This window comes from Neovison vison, chromosome 4 (assembly GCF_020171115.1).
Source record: "Neovison vison isolate M4711 chromosome 4, ASM_NN_V1, whole genome shotgun sequence".
Taxonomy (NCBI): domain Eukaryota; kingdom Metazoa; phylum Chordata; class Mammalia; order Carnivora; family Mustelidae; genus Neogale; species Neogale vison.
This window is the reverse complement of record NC_058094.1, coordinates 129025801-129046115: the sequence shown is the minus strand read 5'-3', so window position 1 is coordinate 129046115 and position 20315 is coordinate 129025801. Positions and strand designations below refer to the sequence as shown.

At 42.3% G+C, this 20315-nt stretch overlaps 1 protein-coding gene across 1 annotated transcript in view; it reads left to right on the top strand.

Annotated features, from left to right (window-relative positions):
* Positions 1-10794: 10794 nt before the first annotated feature.
* LANCL2 (LanC like 2) overlaps positions 10795-20315 on the top strand; it is a 51660-nt gene continuing 42139 nt past the window's right edge. The window contains exons 1-2 of the mRNA XM_044245679.1: positions 10795-11368; positions 18329-18446. Coding sequence (XP_044101614.1) covers positions 11165-11368; positions 18329-18446 — 322 coding nt within the window. The 5' untranslated portion in view covers positions 10795-11164. The remainder of the gene's footprint in view (positions 11369-18328; positions 18447-20315) is intronic.

The window sequence follows — 20315 nt, the reverse complement described above, 5'->3', positions numbered from 1 at the left end:
AGATGCTTTCTCTTCTAAGCCAAGCTCTACCCAGCAAGAGAGTTCCTAAATGTAAATCAGCAATAAAGAATGTTCTCTTCTTCCCTAGGCAAGTCTTCAAAAATGCCCTGTTATCAAGGTGCCACTCTCTACATTACACAGACAGAGCCACGCTAATTCCTGGAGCTGAGTATGGGAACAATGGAGAAGGAATGGGCTCAAGGTCAGACAAGATGAAAGAGATTCAGAAAGACCAAAGGTAAGTGTAAAAGAAGAAAGGACCCAGTGATTTTGAGACCATATATAATCCATACTTTCCACAGCAGCATGAGACGTAGACAGCCCCATAAAGGGCATGACTTGTAATTTTAGGATTAACAACAAAGCTATTATTCAGTTCCAAGTCCTTAACTCATAATTTCACTGGGATCCCCAAGAGCTTCATATCCCCCTTTCCCCAGAAAGGGCCCCAGGGATTCCCAGATATGACCACAGCACAGCACACCTCCGCAGTGTGCTAACCACATCCTAAGTTGTGCTCCGGGGATGCTTCAGGTATAACACAGTATGAGCAGCCTCACCCAAAGCTGGACAACACAGTGGTACTGCCACATGATCACTTTGGTGGACATCTGGTGGCCACTAATATCTTTTTATTACTGCTTATTAAACAAATAGACACAACGAAATGTCTAATAATAGTGGACCGATAAGATAAGATCTGGCAGGTCATACAGTGGCATCTCATGCAGACAATAAAATCATGCTATCGAAGAATATTTAACAGAAAGGAGTTCTGGAGGCTGTAATGGAATGATTTTGCCAAACTGTAACTCTTTGTTTATTATAAAATCTGAATTTAAAAATCTTAAAATGTCTTTTTAAATGTGTCCAGGTACTGGAGTATGACCCAAAGCAGGAAGAAACAGGAGTGCAGTCATTCTTTGAAAATCAGGAAGCCCAGTAGTCAAGAGATAGGCAGTTATGCAGTTTCTGCCCAGAAGGTTCTCCTCAGTCCACAAGCAGCTCAAGGCAGCCTCAGCCTCAGACTGACTGGCTTGAGATGTCCCATGACAGAATGTGGGGCTGGCAAAGCAGATGGAAAGTTAGGGAATAAATCCTGGATGACAGGAAGACAAAAGGAATAAATGCTAAAATCTGATTGTAAAATCTGCCCAAATTCTTGGCTGATTTGATAAACGACACATGCCTGGGAGACTCCAGTGAGCCCAGCTACATAGTAACAGCTGAAAATTGAAATAACAGAGATTTCAGCTGCTGTTCACTGCAGGGGACACAGAGTTTGAATTTTTAAGATTCTATTAATTTATTTTAAATATTAATTCATTCATTCATATTAATTTACATTTAAAGTTTAACAGTGTATTGTGATGTTTATAACATATGTAGATGATATAAACAACAGCACAAATTATAGGGGAGATGTAGCTGAACATACCTCTTCTTTGTTTGTTGTTATTTTATTTTGGAAAAAAACACTTAGCAAGATCTACCCTCTTGACAGATATTTAAGTGTACTATATATTACTGTTGACTGTATGTGCAAAGTGGTATAGCAGATCTCCAGGGCTTTCTCATTTCATTTGCCTAAAATTTTATGCCTGTTCTTCAGTAACTCCCCATTTCCCTCTTCCCTCGGTTCCTGGCAACCACCATTTCATTTATTTATTCTACGAATTTGACTATTTTATTCAAGTTCTTAGTCCATTTTTTTATTTTTTATTTTATTTTTTAAAATATTTTTTACTTATTTATTTGACAGATGGAGATCACAAGTAGGCAGAGAGGCAGGAGGAGAAAGAGAGGGGGAAGCAGGCTCCCCGTTGAGAGAGAGCCTGACAAGGGGCTTGATCCCAGGACCCTGGGATCATGACCTGAGCTGAAGGCAGAAGTTTTAACCCACTGAGCCACCCAGGTGCCCCATTAGTCCATTTTTTAAATCCAGTTATTAGTTTTTCACTGCTGAAAACACATGGGTGTGTAAGGCCCATGCAGATGTTTTACAGGACCACTATTTACATAAACAATTTGAATCAGTGTATCAGCCTCACTCTTATGGCCTAATCACTCTCTAGGCCACTCTCTTTGAATCTGGGTCAGGCATGGGGATCCCAGGAAGACCTCAGAACTACTACTCCTGGAGCTCCTGGTTTGTACCCTATAGGGGTGAGTGCTCTGAAGAAAAAAATGGGAGTGGGCCCTTGTATGTTTTGTCAGGGCTTGGGGCTCCCCACCCAGACTGCACTGCCAGACTTTGCCAACCCTAGGATGGAAGTGGAACTTAGAGAATTCTGAGGAAAGGCCTAAGGAGGCATTTTGTTATCTCTGTCCCCCTGCTAAGTCTCAAAGGGGCCACATCAGAGCACATCCAAACAGTATCATGCAATGCCCACTCCCAAAACCTTCTTTCTCAACGATAATCAATAATGATTTGTGTTCCAACATGGAACCCAGGTGTTTTGAGTCTCTTTCTACCTCACATAGTGCAAATTAGAACAGTCCTTTCTTTCACCTATATTTTTGGAGAGTAGGAACATAGCACTCTGCTATCTAGGAATTGGCTACCGGCCCCTCCAGTATAATGCTTTATTGAAATGTAATTCATACATAATTCACTCACTGAAAGTGTACGATTCATTGGGTTTTAGCACGTAACAAAGTTTTGCAACTATCACCATCACCAATTTTAGAACATTCTCATCACCACCAAAAGACACCTTGTACCTCCTAACCATCATTCCAACCCAACCTCTACTCCCCTAAGTCCCACACAACCACTAATCTATTTTCTGTTTTCATAGATTATTCTGAGTAGTTCTTAGAAATGGAATGCAATGTGTAGGGTAGGAGGTACACCTCTCCATGTCATTATCTGCTTCGGGAGTCAGGGAGTTAACTAGCTAGTCAACTCTTTCTTCATAAATGAAGGGGTGGGGGGGGGCTGTCCCAAATGAGGTTCAGCTTGCATCAGGAGAGGCCTATTTCTTTCATGGAGAAGAGTGAAGGAGATAATTAGCTAGATAAATGCAGAGCAGTCAACCAAGTAGAGAAGTTATCTTACAATACTCATTACCAAAAATACTGTGTTTTTTTTTTTCACAGAAAGACTTTACCTCTGCAATTGCTCTGTGTGCCAGGTAGGGCAGAACCCCCTAGCTTATGAGTAGGATCACATAAACAGTAATTACATTTCACTGGCTCATTACCTGCAAACCGACCCCCTCCCAAATACATGGGAGTCTTCATAGTACGTCCCCTATGTTTATAAATAAGTCTGCTCCCCTGGGTGCTGGTTCTCCTTTGCAGGGCACCACACTGTGTCTGGCACCTGACTGGTTGTGCCTGGTCTGTAGTAAGAAGGAAGAAATGCACAGCTGGAAATACATAAGATCACTAAAGCCCATTTTCCTTCAATGTGACTTTCTCTTTTCCTACCACCCGTGGCAGGTTGAGCTGAGGACAAGCCCCAATCCCACCCACATTGTTCTCCAAATCACACCATGCCTGCAAACAACTGAGGCTTTGTTGCTGCGCCAGATGGTTATATCTGACTCTCAGAGGGTGACGAGAAGACTAACTCTTGCAAAATGCCTGGTGTTGGGCCTGCCTGAAAAGTCCCCAGACCTTCTCAGAGATCTCTGAACCCCAGCAGTGAGATCCCTGCTGTACCTTTAATTTCCTATCTGAGTAAATCCTTATGTCTCTTACATTCTGGGACACTCTAGATGAGCTTCTCTCGAGAGTTTGCTGTTCTCAATGTGGCCTTTCTCCTCAGGTCAGGTTCCAGAAGGACAGCTGAGGAACGGTGCCCCACGGACACATGCCTTGATAAGAGAGTGGGGTGGAGATGGTAATGTTAGCACAACCCTTGGCCTGAGTCTCCCACATGAAGCCCAGTTACCAGCATCGCATAAGCACAGTGTTTTAAGTTCGGCTCCTCATTCCACCTCAGGTCCTGACCTCGTGTTCCAGAGAAGCCTTCATGAGGTGGGGTGCCCAGACTGAGTCGTGCAGAAATTGTGCTTATACCTCGGTAACACCTCTTGCTTCTCCATCACCTTTCCTGGGATCTCACCAGCTTCTGGCTTCCTTTCTGCCTCATTGTCTGTCCCTCAGTCTGAAAAAGTTCGATTCTCACGAATTCCTACCAAAAGCTAGAAATCGAACTCGATATTTTGGATGATCATGACAGATTTTGATCCTAGGTAGAAAGAGAGCATGGAAGAGGATGAAATTGTCTGTTCTGACTCAGAGACTTTAAGGATGACCACGCCCTCCTCTGTTAAGAACCTCTTCAGCAGTCCCCACCAAGCCCTATGAGAGCAGAGCCCCTGTGGTCAGCAGCCACGTGCAGTGCCACAGAGAACCCACGTGACAGCTGCCACATGGACAAAAGCAGAAAAAGATGTTCTCCAATGTGCCATCGCGTCTTCCTGGGAAAACTTACAGAACCCCAACTTGGTTAAAAGCTAAAATGCTTTTGGATTCTACAAGTATCCTATAAGCATTAGCGTCCAACTTACCTTCTGAATTTCAGCACAGGCTTCAGATCTGTTGAAACTTCCATCACTAGACACAATATTTGAGTCAGTAACTTCTTACTCTCCTTTGACATGGTTGAAGAGACACTTAGCCTTTTTTTGAGCATCACCTTTCAGTCATAAATTGAGTCCCACAAAACAAGAAATTATATAAACGACATCAAAATACATGAGTTGTCACAGGGAGACATAGTAAAAAAAGAAAACAGGAGGCAGGAAACAGCAGGAGTTAAGTGTTCTTTGCCACGTACACTTTGCAATATTCGTCCACACATTGTACTGCTTTGTATTTTCCATATCTCTGAAATAAAATATGCCCAATGGAACAGCCTTGCTGAAGGCAGCAATTCCCTTTTTGTGTTTTTTTGTTTTTAGTGTTTTATTAGTTTCAGGGGTAGAATTTAGTGATTCCTCAGTTGCATTTAATACCGAGTGCTCATTCCATCAAGGGCCCTCACCTAGTTACCCCGTCCCCCCACTCATCTCTCCTCCAGCACCCCTCAGTTTGTTTCCTACGTTAAGAGTCTCTTGTGGTTTGCCTCCTTTTCTCCCCCTCTTTTTATCTTATTTTTCCTTTTCTTCCCCTCCTCTGTTCATCTGTTTTATCTCTTAAATTCCACATAGGAGTGAAATCATATGGTATTTGTCTTTCTCTGACTGATTTATTTTGCTCAGCATAATACCCTCTAGTTCCATTCATGTCATTGCAAATGACAAGATTTCACTCTTTTTGATGGCTGCGTAATATTCCCATATATATGTATATATATATATATACATATCTACCATATATATATACATATCTACCACACCTTCTTTATCCATTCATCTGTTGATGGACCTCTAGTCTTTTTACACAGTTTGGCTATTGTGGACACTGTTGTTATGAACATTGTGGTGCATGTGCCCTTTGCATAACCATTTTATGTGCATTCTTTGGATAAGTTCCTAGTAGTGCAATTGCTGGGTCATAAGTTAGCTCTACTTTTCACTTTTTGAACATCCATACTGTTTTCCAGAGTGGCTGAACCAATTTACATCCCCACCAACAGTGCAAGAGGGTTCCCCTTTCTCCTCATCTTCGCCAATATCTGTTGTTGCCCGTGTTATTAATTTTAGCCATTCTGACAGGTATGAGGTGGTATCTCATTGTGGTTTCGATTTGTATTTCCTTGATGCTGACTGATGTTGAACATTTTTTCAAGTGTCTTGTTGCCATTTGTATGTCTTCTCTGGGGAATGACTGTTTATGACTTTTGCGCATTTTTGACTGGATTATTTGTTTTGAGGTGTTACATTTGAGAAGTTCTTGATAGATATGGATGCCAGCCCTTTATCTTTATGTCATTTGCAAATATCTTCCATTCCATAGGTTTGAAGGCAGCAATTCTTAAATTTTTTATCTTAGAATCCCTTTACACTTAAAATTTACTGAGAATCCCAAAGAAATTTTGTGTGAACAACATCTATTAATAGGTACTAATTTAGAAATTAATGCTAAAAATTTTTAACTATTAATTTGGCAACATAATGTAAATTACATGCTATAGATTAATGTAAACAACATATTATTATGAAAGGTAACTATTTTCAAAACCGAAATAATACACATGAGGAAAGTGGCATTGTTTTACATTTTTACAAAATTTCTTTACACCTGGCTAAGAGAAGATAGCTGAACTCTCATATTTGCTTCTCTATTAAATCTGCGATGACATCTTATACCATGTTGCCTCTAGAAAACCCCACTGTACGCTCATGGGAGAATGGTAGTGAGAAAAGCAAATAATGCGTTGAGAACTCCTCTCGCACCTTGACGGCACTGTCTACACAAGTCCATTTGTGTTCAGTGTCCCGGGCACGTGCCTAGTAAGCAGAGTGACTTCCCGAGCTCCAGCTGAGTGGATTTCAGCAGTCACCAGTGGTGCTAGAACAGCTGCAATTGCTTGTCTAGTTTACAGAAGACTTTATGTTGAAGATCATTGCCGTAAATCTACAGTAAACATCCACATCCAGAAACGTAAACCCCAGCGTGTGCTGCCGTTGGTGGTGGTCCAAAAATTCCCACTCTATGATGGATTTCACACAAAACACAATGAAGAAACTGGAGACGATAGGAGACCTCTGATGGTTAAGAGGAAAGAAATCTAAGTGGACAGTTTTGATACTGCGAACCAGTTTTTCATGATGTTACCTAATTGATGTGTTGTTATTGTTGTTTTAGTTTTTATTATTTAGGTATAGTAGGCACACAATGCTATAGTTGAGTTTCAGGTGCACAAAATATTGATTTGACAATTGTATATATTATGTAATATTTAGCATGGTAAGTATAGTCACCATCTGTCACCATACAGTTATTACAACATTATCAACTCTATTCTTTATGCTATCCTGATGACTACCACTTCTGTCTACTGCACCTGCCCTGGGTTCTAGATGGGTATAGTGCAAACTGCTGCTTTCCTTCATGGCGTTTACCTTGTTATATCATGGTACAAATTTGTTTAAATTTAAAGAAAAGGACAAGGGAAGAAACAACCTCGTGGCCGATGAGTTATTTTAGTTCTGTGAGAATCAGTTTCTTTAGATTTCAAATAATGACATTAGAATATAGTTGTATGTTTACGTTAACATACTAAATTACTCTCAAAATTAAAAAAAAAAGGAAAAGAAAGAAAGAGGAAGGAAGGAAAGAAGGAAAAGAAAAAAAGAAAAACATTTTTAGTCTTACAGCTGCTCCCCAAAAGTCCCTGATGATACTTTGAGAACCAGTCGTGAGCTTAAGGGATCAAATTTGTCAGTTCGAGCTGTATGGCATATATGGCTTGAAGCTGGAAGGAACCACCCTCCAAATCAACAGAGAATGGGGGTAAAGCAAATCTCCCCTCCGTATCCCTGCACCAGCCTGTTTTCCCCCAGCAAGCCAACAACCTGGACCCTGCTGGAGGGACAGAGTGTAGGGCAATCTCAAAAGCGAATTGCTATGTAAGAAGAAGGGAATTTATTGGTCTGCCTGTTGGGGCTTCCCCTTGCACTATGCAAAGGAAAAGTCTTCATTGGGGGGGTCTTGGGCAGCTCTGGAAAACACAGAAAGGACCGGAGGACTCACTCAGTGGCTTAGGAACGCAGAAAAATCTAAAAGCTTGTCATATGACACACATGTGGAGAATAAATAAAAAGATATTTACTAATCAAAATACAAGCAAACAAACAAAACCTCAGGCCTTCACATGGACTCAAGAGGTGCTCCTTCACCTGACCCCTCTGCCAGCATTCATGCTACCTAGAAGATTCTGCCATGCAGCCCTGCTCACCTTCTCAGGAAAACCTGTCTCCTACAGGAGGAAGACTCCCTCCCCGTGATGTGGTTTTGGAATACAGGTGAGGTTTGCTCGGGTGAGGTCTGGAGCCGACAACCAAGAATTCCCGATCATCTTTGGTGCAAAATAGTGGTTTATTAAAGCATGGGGACAGGACCCGGGGACAGAAGAGCTGCTGTCCCAGCGTTGTAAAGGGTGGTTGATTAGATATTATGGGATTGGGGGAGTTAAGGGAAAAGGGAGGTTTCAAAAGAATTTTCCTCAAAACGCTGCTAAGGGTTTTGTAAATTGAGGTAGACTCAAGTCTTCTAGGATTTTGGTCTCTATAGGTTAACTATTTGTTTTTCATTTAGGGCAGCCAGGAGTGCATGAGGAGTGTCACATATCCCATGGTGGGGTTGGGGGGAGGCTGTGCTTCTGCTTTGTCCTCAGCTTGTCTTCTGTCCCCTCATCACCTGGACCCTCTGAGTTCCCACTCTTGAGTGATGTCCTAGTTCCAGCCAGGTGAACACAGGTGTTCCCCTCTCCCAGTTACATTCCTTTGTTAGGAATTGCCAGTTGTCCTCACCACGCCCTGTTATTGGTTTTTTACATCAATCCTTGTAACTGTCCCCCCCTTACTTGCATAGACGAGTAGGGAAGGACACCCTAAGAATCTGGTCTGACCTTAAGTGAATAGAAAGTTGTAACTTCAAGGCACTGACCTAAGTCTTTGTTACTAAAGAGTGGCCACTGGAGGAAGATGGTCCTTCAGCTTGACAGGGCAGCAGAAGGGATCCCCACATCTTCTGTATTAAAAAGCCTCCAGGCAACAGGAGTGTGAAGAAAGAACTGTTCATCCCCTGCAAACTGGTGTAAGTAAAATTTCCACTAACAGCAGACCTGACAGTATTTAGCAAAATATGCCAATTCCTTAAATTGATTTTAAATTTTCCAGCTTTCGAAAATACTGGCTGTCCTTCTTTCGTGTACTTGCCATCAGTTGTCTGCAGGTACCCACCAAATTTTAAGAATGAGAAAAAAATGATCTTCCCTTCACAGCATGTGGGTGAGAGAGCAAAGGTCAATGGGTGAGAGAGGGCAAAATGTCACCAGACTTCCCTCACCCATTGACCTTTGCTCTCTCACCCACATGCTGTGAAGGGAAGATCGTTTTTTTCTCATTCTTAAAATTTGGTGGGTACCTGCAGACAACTGATGGCAAGTACACGAAAGAAGGACAGCCAGTATTTTCGAAAGCTGGAAAATTTAAAATCAATTTAAGGAATTGGCATATTTTGCTAAAATAGCAAAGTCAGCTGTGGCTGTTTCTGCCACACCTTCCTGTGGTGTCCTACATAACACAGGCTTGCGTGAACATCTGCTGCGGGTAATTTTGTCTAGTGAAGTCCCTGGAGGGGGGCGAGGGCTGACTTCTGAGGCAGCTGAACAACAGTAGTCAGGGAATTCAATTTCCTTCAGGTGAAAGCATGAAAACTGGGAGCAATAAGAAAATTTTAGAAAATTTCCTTTACTGAGGGTTGGACCTCAGGACAAGGAAATGAAGCAGAAAGTGGAGCCGGCCCTCAAGGGACACGGCTATATAGGCACACTGTTGTACAGTTGTTTCCTTGAACTCTGAGGATACTTGTGCTGAGTAATCCCTTTAAAAATTATTTCCTCCTACACGGTAATTGCGGATGGCCATCCCATCAGCAGGGGCTGTTTCACATGCACAGCCCTGTGCACCTGGGGGAGACAACCCTACAGGCAGTCGTGGGAGGCAGACCACAGGCAAGATTTATCCCTTCCTGTCTGATACCTGTTTTCCTCTGTCATGTCAATTTTGTTATACTAATGCATCCTGCTTGGTTCCAGGGGGGTAAAAATCTTTCTCTCCCTATGCCATAATCCTTACCTTTTTCATCCATTAACTTTAGGAACCTGACGGGCAAGAACTATCTTTTTAATGACAATTTTTCATCACCTAGCATCACCTGGCATTCAATCAATACTTAAATGGGGGAGAGGAAGAGAAAATATTTTCCTCTATGTGTTCAGTGCCAAATAATTAAGGTAACAAGAACAAAGAGAACCAATAAAGACTGTCGTTAACCATATTGTGATTACATAAATGGCAAGATTTATTTGCTTGTCCTTTAACTATGCATGTTACTTTCCCTGGCAATTAAGTTAATCCTGGAGAAATCTTTCAGGTCAATTAAGTAGTTGAATGATTAAGTATGCTTAACATTACCTCTTGTTACCAAAGATATGTTTATTCAAACAAAGGGTCTGAAATAAAACGTGAAGAGGAAAAAAAAAAAAAAAAAAAAGGCCTGTGGCTCCTCCTCCAGACACCCCCCTCCCAACTGTGATGAATAGGAGGGACTGTTTCCCCCTGCCCCTGGGAGACACTATCCTTGCAGTGTTGTAGGCTGTTTTGAAATTCTTTTCTTTAGAAATTTTTTTCCTTAATATCAAGGAGCCGCTGCTGCTCGCGTGGCTGGCGCACCGGGGGCCGAGGACAGCGGCGGAACCTCCCGGCTGGTGAAAATGCAGATTGATGATGGCGCGTCTAGGGACGCGCTTTCCCTGGTCTGCAAATCGCACACACCTTGAATGACAGCGATTATTCTCTACAGGCTTCTCCTGCGGGAAGAGCCACGCACGGTCCTCCGGCTTTCTCTAGAAAATCCCGAGAGGGTCTCGGACGCAGAAGAGGAGCCGGGCGCGGCGACCCCGGGAGCGATTCCAGAGCCCGGGGACTCCGGCCCCTGCCGTGCGCGTCGCCGCGGACGAGCTGTGCCAGCCGCGGGTCCCTGTCCCCGCGAGGCCGCTGCCCGAGAGCCGGCGGCGGCAGCGAAGGGGCGACGCGGAGAGGCGTGAGCGGACTCTGAGCTGCCCGGCGCAGCGGAGGGTCCGGCCTGAGCGCTCCCCGCGGAGCCTGCTCGCTCCCGGCTGGGCAGCTTGACCCGAGCCGGCGCCACCGGGGATCGGCGGCCCAGTCGGCGTCCGGGCGGGGCCGGGGCACCACGTGGAGCACAGCAGCTGCCGCCAGATGTGCCAGACACCCGCCGCGAGGCAGGCCCCCCGGAGAGGCTCCCGACAGCTCCGAAGCCCCGCTCGTCCTCGCAGTTGGCGGCCTTCGTAAAGGGAGCCCTCGGCCCCCGCCGGGCAGGGTCCCGGAGAGAGGCGGCGGCGCGACACCCTCAAGCTCGCAGAGCGTTGCTCGAATCGAGGCGCCTCGGCAGGAGGTTTGTCCCCGCCCGCCCGCCGTGCTGCGCGGCCCCCGTGAAAGGGAAAGAGCGCGCGGCTGAGATGGGCGAGACCATGTCAAAGAGACTGAAGTTCCATCTGGGCGGGGAAGCAGAGATGGAGGAGCGGGCGTTCGCCAATCCCTTCCCGGACTACGAGGCCGCTGCCTCCGCGGTGTTCGCCGCCGGAGCGGCCGAGGAGACGGGCTGTACTCGCCCCCCGCCCACCACCGACGAGCTTGGCCTTCCTTTCCACAACGACGGAAAGGTGAGTCGGCGGTCGGCGCTGGCCCGGCCTTGGGCCGCGCCAGCTGACGGGGGGTGGTGGCTTTGGTAGCGTCCACCCGTCCCGCCCCGCCCCTAAGGCGCGCTGACGTCACCTCTCCGCGCCCGGTGTCGAGCGCGGGTCCCACCCTGGGAGCTGGAGGGAATCGGAGAGGGATGGCTTCTGGGCGCGCTTTCTCCGTTAGCAAGCTGCCCGCTTCCGGGAGGAAGGGGTATAGATTTCTGTTTTGTTAACAACGTGCGTTTTGATAGCCGCCTCCTGGCCTCTGGTGCCTTTGAAACACATTGATGAAGCTTCTGTTTCTTGGCGCGTGTAGTGAATATCAGGGCTGTGGTGGTGGTCAACGTGCAGGTGTATTTTCTGTCAGGGGCCCGCGCACGCCCTCCAACCTCTGGAGCTGCAGACGTGGCCCCTGACGATCTGTTCCTAGTCTACCTGAGGCCGATTTTAATCGGGTCTGGCCCCTGGTCCCTGCCCTTGGTATTTACGGCAGAGGAACAGCAACCAAAATACTGTTCATAAACAGTAGCGTCATTTGAAGGGTCTTGTCTGAGTGCCCAGGACTTGCTTATTTGAACAAATGTTCACTTCGCAGGGGAAAGTAGAAATAAAGGAAGATGTGAATATCAGCATAGCTGCTCACGTTTGCTAAAACCAGACGTTTACCAGTTAGCCACCCCCCCAACTGATCTAAGTGTTCAAAGTCCCACTTCACCTCCCTTTTTCCCCATGTATTTTGTATTCTTACTGCATGTCACAAATAGCTTAAGAGTGGAGAGAAGAGGTTTTCTTCTATCTGGAGGAAAAAAATATTAAGGATCCACTGACGTTTCAAAGAAAAAGTTATAATTCTCATCAGCTCAATCAGTCCCATGTTGTTAATTCTTGTTCTGCTCCAATCCAGTTTTTTTTTTATTAGTTCTGGAAATTATTACATAGTTCAGTTTTATGATCCTAAAGTTAGGTGAAATCTGTGTTCTAGACTATTTGTCAGAATTTTTAGCGTTGTGTATCTTTCTGAAGATGAAGCACATTTGCAAAAGCATCAGAGTAAGACTGACTATAAATGAGCAAAGACTTAAAACAATGGCCATGGTTAAAGATGCGATAAAAGTTCATTTGATAAGGAAATGTAGTAATTTCTGTGGTGTGAAACAGTTTAAGATAATTGGACATATTGGAACAGACATCTGTACACATACACCTGTTGGGGTGGAAGATCTTGCTTTGCCCTATGGTCCTTCTAGCTGGACTTAGAATCAAATCGACATAAGAGATTAAGAGGAGTAAATCAAATTTAATAAGTGTACTTACAGGGAATCCGTATGGGCTGGAGATTTCTAAGACAGGCAACAGGAAGTCTATATAAGTTAAGTACAGGTGGAGGGAGCCCTCTAAGGACAGAAAGGGGGAGAAAGACTTTTAGCAAGGAGGTGAAAGGGGATGTTCAGAAAAAACAAGGTTACCATATTATACAGGTGAGTTCCTTAAGTAAAGGGGAGTCTCTTTTTTACTAGCTCTCCTATTGCAGTCTGTCCTTTCCAATGTAAATTTAGGCAGTTGTGGGGGAGACGGAGAGCTCTTCCTGCATCTGCTGGGTTTTGATTACTTTTCTTTTCTTTTTTTTAAGATTTATTTTAGAGCAGGGGGGAGGGGAGGCAGAGGGAGAAGGAGAAGCAAATTACTTGCTGAGCAGGAAGCCCAATGTGGGGTTCCATCCCAGGGCCCTGAGATGGTGATCTGAGCCACCCAGCCACCCCTGGATTTTGGTTACTTTTAACTTAAAATAGTGTTCATGCAAAAGTGGCCCATCTTGGGGCTGTCTCCTCTTGGCCCCTACATACCCTGGGAAGGTTTATCATCACTTATTTGTCAATGATCCCCATGTAATTTAACGTACCAAATAAACGTATTTCCTTTTTTATCTCTGCTTTACAAGGTTAAGAGACAAATCCTTTGAGATTTTCCAGGGACCCTCAGAGGAATCTAGGTTATTTTAATGTCAAACATACCATTTAGAATTTGATTTTTGGCAAGTTGCCAAAATGTCAAAACTTTGGAGCATTTGACTAAATAGGATCATAGATCATGATGAAATAATACTTAGCCATTCACATAACCACAGTGGCCACACAAGGTTTTTAAAGGCAAATTCATAAGGTTGCGGAGTTGAGAACAAGACTCAACTCATAATATTGAAGACTCAGTGCTCCAAAGTAATCAAAATCTTGATAGAGACAACATTAAGCACAGAAAATTACTTTGATAAGATATACAATCTTTGCTTTCTGGGCCGATTACTTAAAAAGTAAAGACAAACCTTTCACAGCCTCTTCATAGACCAATAATCCAAGAAAAGTTCCTTTAGCAGGGAGAAAACCAAATTCTAATCTTGCATATGTCCATTTGATATTCAGACTCATTCTTTAAAAACTTGAATTCATTCCAATCTTAGCTTGCTTGCTGACACAGAAAATTCCTTTCCCAAGACTCCTTTTCCACAACCTTCCCATCCATTCAGGTTTTATCTCTTTCTTATCCTGGAACAACCAGTCATTTTACTAGGACACAGTTACACTTTTTTTCTTTAACAAAAAAACATATCTTTCCTTATCCAAAATATTGTACTTTTTCTTAGCCTACTTTTAATACAGTTGCTTCCTTTTAGTCTTGTTATTTCTTTTAGGTTTAATTTTAGTCTTGTTATTTCTTTTAGTTTTAATGATGTGTATTGATTAGGATTCTTCACCCTTAGGGACCTTAATTTCTAGTGAAGACTAAGAAGTAAACAATTATGGATTGTCTGTTCCACAAGCATTCTGTGAATTGGCTATTTAGTGAATACATTTTACAATTTCTAGAAGCATATTCTTCCACATGGTAGCTTTTTCAATGGGGCAGACCTGTTTACCAGTAGCTCCACATGTCTTTCGTTCCTTTGTACATGAACCTGTGCTCATTAATCATGTCTCAGAATTCCAGCACTTTGAATAAACCATCCTAGTCTCTCTTAGCCTATAAGATTTCTGCTGAGAAATCCCATTGGAGTTTCCTTTGTAGGTTATAACCTTTTCTCTTGCATCTTTAGGTTTCTCTCTTTGTGTTTTGTTAGAAGACAGTAAAGTATCCCCTGATGTGGGAAACAGAGACAGAAGAAAAGAAAAGAAATTATTAAATATGATTATTACTCACAGCCCACTGACAAATCCTTGAAACAGGCAGAGTGACATTCCTCTAGGGACTCAACTGCCCCAATGCCAACACGTCGCTAAGGTCAAAAGGCCCACTTAGCCCAACCCCCTTCCCCATCCTGTAAGTCTGCTTTAACATATAAAAATTTCTTCAGAAATTTTCCCTTATCTCTAAACCCCATAAGATATGTGTCGGCAATCATCCCCCTAATGTATGGCCCCTGATATGCATTTGAAGGGTCTCATGACTAAGGTTTTATTAAACGGTAATAAATGACCTTTTCCCAACAATGGCTAAGTGCCTTTAAGGTCCTGAAAACCTTGTTTTCAAAATTCCTTAGAGACTTACGCTATCCCTAAGCCCCCTCCCAACTTGTAGGTATATAATCACCGCCCCTCATGACCTCATTGCAACTTTTTCCACCCACGGGTCCTGTCCCCACAAAACCACCTCTCTGCACCTATGATGTCTCAAGAATCCTTTTTTGGCCCTTGGCTTCGAACCCTACCATCTTTCCTACATCATCCCCCAAATGGAGAAGGACTTTGAGACTGGGAAACAAATCAGGCAACTTCATACAGTTTACAAGAGTTTTATTCAGGGGAACTTACTGATGGGGGATCAGGTGGAGGATGATCCAGTCACTTTGTAGTCATTCTCTGCAAAGTCCAGACATTAGTTCAGAGATTTTATAGAGGGTGGAGACACAGAAGGGCCCTGTAGAGAGACCAGAGGGTTCGCATGCATTTCAGAGGGCTTGCATTATCTGATTGGCAGTTAATCTTTAATTACCTCTTATGGCATCACCTGAGCCTCAGGAAGGGGTGAGACTATGGTATCTCTAACAGATTCATGGGAGGCCAGAGCACGCCTCCCCCCATCCTGGCCCTGATGGACATTTCTATGGTGTGTGTATTGATCTCCAAGGGACCCAGAGCATGTAGCCTCAAGAGAGGTCATCAGGTGAACAGGAGAACAAGATGGAGGGCCAGAGATGGAGTCAGTGTTGTTAGCACTCCTCCAGCCTGATCTTTGATAGTTTTATTATAATGTGTCTTAGACAAGGACATTTCAGATTAAATTAATGTGGTGATCTCTTTATTATGTCCCAGTGTTTTCCCAGGTTTGGGAAGTTCTCTGCTATCATTTCTTTAAATAAGGTTTCTGCCCCCTTCTCTTTGTGGAACTGATTCAGATATTGTTGTTTTGTTTTGAAGGTGTCCTAGAGATCACATAGGCTTTCTTCACTCTTTTTTATTTTTTTCCTCTTTTGTCTTCAGACTGTGTTGTTTCAAATTTCCTGTCCTTTCACTGATTTTATCTTATAGTTGGTCTACCATGTTTTGATTCTTTGTGCTGTGTCTTCTATTTCATTAAATTCTTCAGCTCTAGAATTTATCTTTGATTCTTTTCTATGATTTCCATCTCCTTGTTAAATTTCTTATTTTGGTCATGTATTTCATTTTCTGATTTCATTGAGTTTTCTTTCTGCATTTTCTTGTAGTTCATTAAGTTTCCTTAAAACAGCTATTTTGAATTCTTTATTGGGTAAATCATACATTTTCTTGTCTTTGGATTTGGTTAGTGGAAGATTATTGTGATTTTTGGGTATGTCATGTTTCCTTAACTTTTCATTAACCTGTGTCTGAGTCAGAACACATCTGCAGGAACTCTGTCCCTTTCATGCACTCTGCTCTGAGAATCTTACATGCTACTGCCTGATTTTCTTCTCCCCACTTATAGAGCTCCGTCAGCAATGCTCTGGATGCCATGAGAGAGTGAGTCTCTTCAGCAGAGTCCCACACAGATTTGAAAACTAGGCACTCGAGGGCTCTCCCTTTCCTTTTGGGAGAAAACATGGGCATCTATTTCGCCCTATGCTGTTCCACCTTCAGGAAGGAGTGATGCTGATAAAGACAAGCTCTTACCCGATTTAATGCACACAAACTCATTTTATTTTCCTCTAATGGACTGTTGGAACTTTTGCTCTGAAACCCTGGATTTCTGCAGAGGTTTTCAGATCTCTGTTCAGTTCGGGTTCTGCATGCGCTTTCGATCACAGCTTGGGGGCAGGGACAACGACTAGTTCCCAGTCTCCTGTAGGTTCCACAGCCAGTATCAAAGCCTCTGCTTATTACCTGATAGACTGGTGGGCTGGACTGCCCGTGGGTCCTTGGTGTAAGGTGCTGGGTTCCACAACTCACACAAAAGCACTTCTGTTTGTGGATGGATGCCTAATTTTTATTGTTCAAGGGAGGACAAAACAAGGGATGCCTAATCTTAATGCTGCGGTGATGCTGACGTCACCCTGGTTGAGGCCTTTAATGTTTATCTATTAATTTTTTCCTGAATTTACACAAGAGGTTTCTGGATCACAGATTTATTATTTATCAGACAGACTATAACATGTGAGTGGTTCCACCTGTCTCAAGTCTTCCCTGTGGAGCAACACAGTGAAACCTAGGTCAGATGTCTTCCATGTGCAAAGTCTATGTATTGTAGGCAAATAAGGAAGAAGCTGAACCTTTCTCTGCTTTTTACAAATGGAAAAGAGGCAACTGTCTTCCCTTCTCCTTCTGGGAGAGTTTCATTGAAAATACCATACTCTAAGTCTTTGGAATGTAAATAGATTTCTCTATGAAAATGAGAAGCCCGGTTCTCTATAGTTGTACGACTCAGAAGTATATCCCTGTGTCACGGCCTCATCCCCCTGAAATATAAACATACCTCCAGGGTCAAGTAAACCTCTCTGGATGCCTTACAATATATACAGTTGTAACTTGATTCCTAAGGTTTACTTTTAGTCTAGAATCCCAAATTTCAGGAAATTTGCCTTAAAAGCCTGAACTGTGTAGTAACACAAAAACATTTCCTCCTGAGTCTCACAGAGGAACATTTCATTATAACAAGTCAATCTGTCAGTGGATGCACGGTCATACATTTGTGTCTAATAACAGAACTATAAAATACATGAAAGCAGAAAATAATCATTAAAGGGTTAAATAGGAAATTCCACGATCATAGTCATGGATTTTAATATACCTCAGCAGTTTCTCTGGCAGCTAGATTTTACAAATCATAAAAGACATAAAAATCTGAACACTATCAACTACTTATCTGAGAACACTCAGTATCTCTTGAGAAAGGCTCTCAGTGACTAAGAAAACTTGTTTCCTTAGCTCTTAGCAGTCTTGGGACTTAATATTTTTAATTTTTTTTATTATTCTGATAAGGCAAAGTCTGGTACTCATATATATTTGAACTTCATTAATTGCTAAGGGAATATTTTATATGTTTGTCATTTGATATTTTTCTTTTTATAAGGTACATCGATAATTTTAGGTCTATTTCTGTATTCCTGTAGTCTTTTTTTACTTACAGTGTTTTATATTGCAGCTGTTTCCCTCTTGTCAGTAATTTTTAAGCCATCATTCTTACTTTCTTTAACTTATAGAAGTTAACAAGTTTCTGTACTCAATCCATCTTTTTAAAAAAAAATTTTTCTTTGGTTCCTACAACTTATTTTTTGTAATCCTACCAATGCCTTGTAGTCCACACAGGGCATTACCTCATTTAAGAACTTAACCTACAAAATTAAGGGAGACACCCTCTCACCAGTGAAACATTGACATGGGCCAAGTAAAATAACTTCTACCTCTTCTCTTCTGTAAACTTAGATTATTAGAGTATTTATTATAATATTGGCCTATTCTTGTGCAATTTAAATTTCTGTATTCTTTTGATTCTCAGATCATACATAATTTCACGAGGCGAATCCAGACCAAAATCAAAGATCTTCTGCAGCAAATGGAAGAAGGGCTGAAGACAGCCGATCCCCATGACTGCTCGGCCTATACTGGTTGGACAGGTACGAATGTGGGATACAAGTAATTGGGATGTTCTATTTTGGGTTTATAAGACTTCAATTGAAATTTTCCTTCTTTGAAAATGGTGACTTTTTTACCTTTTATTTTATTTTTTAAAAGATTTTATTTATTTATTTGACAGAGAGAGAGAGAGTACAAGTAGGCAGAGAGAGAGAGAGGAAGGGTAGCAAGCTCCCTGCTGAGCAGAGAGCACGATGCAGGGCTCGATCCCAGGACCCTGAGATCATGACCTGAGCTGAAGGCAGAGGCTTAACCCACTGAGCCACTCAGGCGCCCTGGTTTTTACCCTTTAAATGAAAACTTGAACTTCATCAGTGATGGGATGTTTTGGAGTTTTATTTCTAAAGAAATCTTCTCCACTTGAAGTTTGATATGTAGTATGTCCTATTTTTATAGCATTATTTATTTGACTGAATATATGGGTATCTGTGAAAATGCATAATAAGAGAAAACTTGCCCTCGGGTCAGTTTTTTGTTTGCCTTTATTCCTTTGATCGTTGGGACAAGTTGCAGTATGTGATTTCTCCATTATGCATAAACCGTTTAACCTCTTGCTTGTAGTCATTTGACTAATTTGTACACCTAAAGATTTTGATTTTGAATTTGGTGATAACAATTGAATAAGCAACCTGTAATATACACACCATACATCAAATAACTCAATTTCAAAATTAGCTTGCTTTATCTAATCTTTACATTCTGACTATTTTACTATATAGACAGAACATTGTAATAACTCTTTACGGAGTGTAAAAGAAATAAAAGATCCTCTCCTGAGAGATGAGACTGCAGTATGATTACTGCTAATAACAATTTACATATCAATTTGTAGCCCTTGTTTAGTTATTATAGTTTAGCCAATGAACAGCACAGATGTAAGTATTCATGTTAGAATCACTGAGAACTGATACCTGCTTTTGCAGTGTACAAGCAAACATGATGGCCCTGATCTTTTTTTGTGTGTTTATTTTTATAATTTTTTCTGTGCTGCTTTATTTGTATTTGCCTGTTCATGTTAATATAACATTTACGTTAAAAAAATAATAACAACATTTACGTAATGACTTGAAAATTAAATTTTTCGAACTATTATACTCAGGAAGACATGGAGCTAGTTCAGCTTACAGAACCAAAGAAATTCACCTTTAAATGTAAATTTAGATCATTTTAGCTAACTTAAATGCAAAGAAGGATTTTTTGAAAATATTTTATTTATTTATTTATTTTTGAGAGCGAGCCTTTAAGTCGGGGGGAGGGGCAGAGGAAGGGGAGAGAGAGAGAGAGAATCTCAAGCTCCCTGCTGAGTGCAGAGCCCCACACAAGGCTCCATCTCACGACCTTGAGATCACGACCTGAGCCGAAATCAAGAGTCAGATTCTCAGCTGACTGAGCCATCCAGGAGCCTCAAGATAATTTTAGCTAACTTGAAGTTAAAAAAGCAAAGAAGGATATTTTTATTTATTTGTTTGTTTTAAGATTTTTTTTTTTAATTTGAGAGAGAAAGAGAATGAGCTGGGAGGGAGGGGCAGAAGGAGAAAGAAAAACAGACTTACCACTGAGCAGGGAGCCCAATACAGGACCGGAACCCAATGCAGGACTTGATCCCAGGACCCAGAGATCATGACCTGAGCTGAAGGCAGAGGCTCAACCTGACTGAACCACCCAGCGCCCCAAGAAGAATATTTTTAAAGGAAAAATAACATAGTGATTATTAGCACAGAGTTCCCCTAAGAAGTTTTTACTTAAAACATTTCTTGTTGAAATAGGGGTTTTAAGTCCATGACTATTAGGTTCTAAGTTAGCTATGTATCAGAAACACTCAGAGAGCTTTATAATAAACAACATATTAT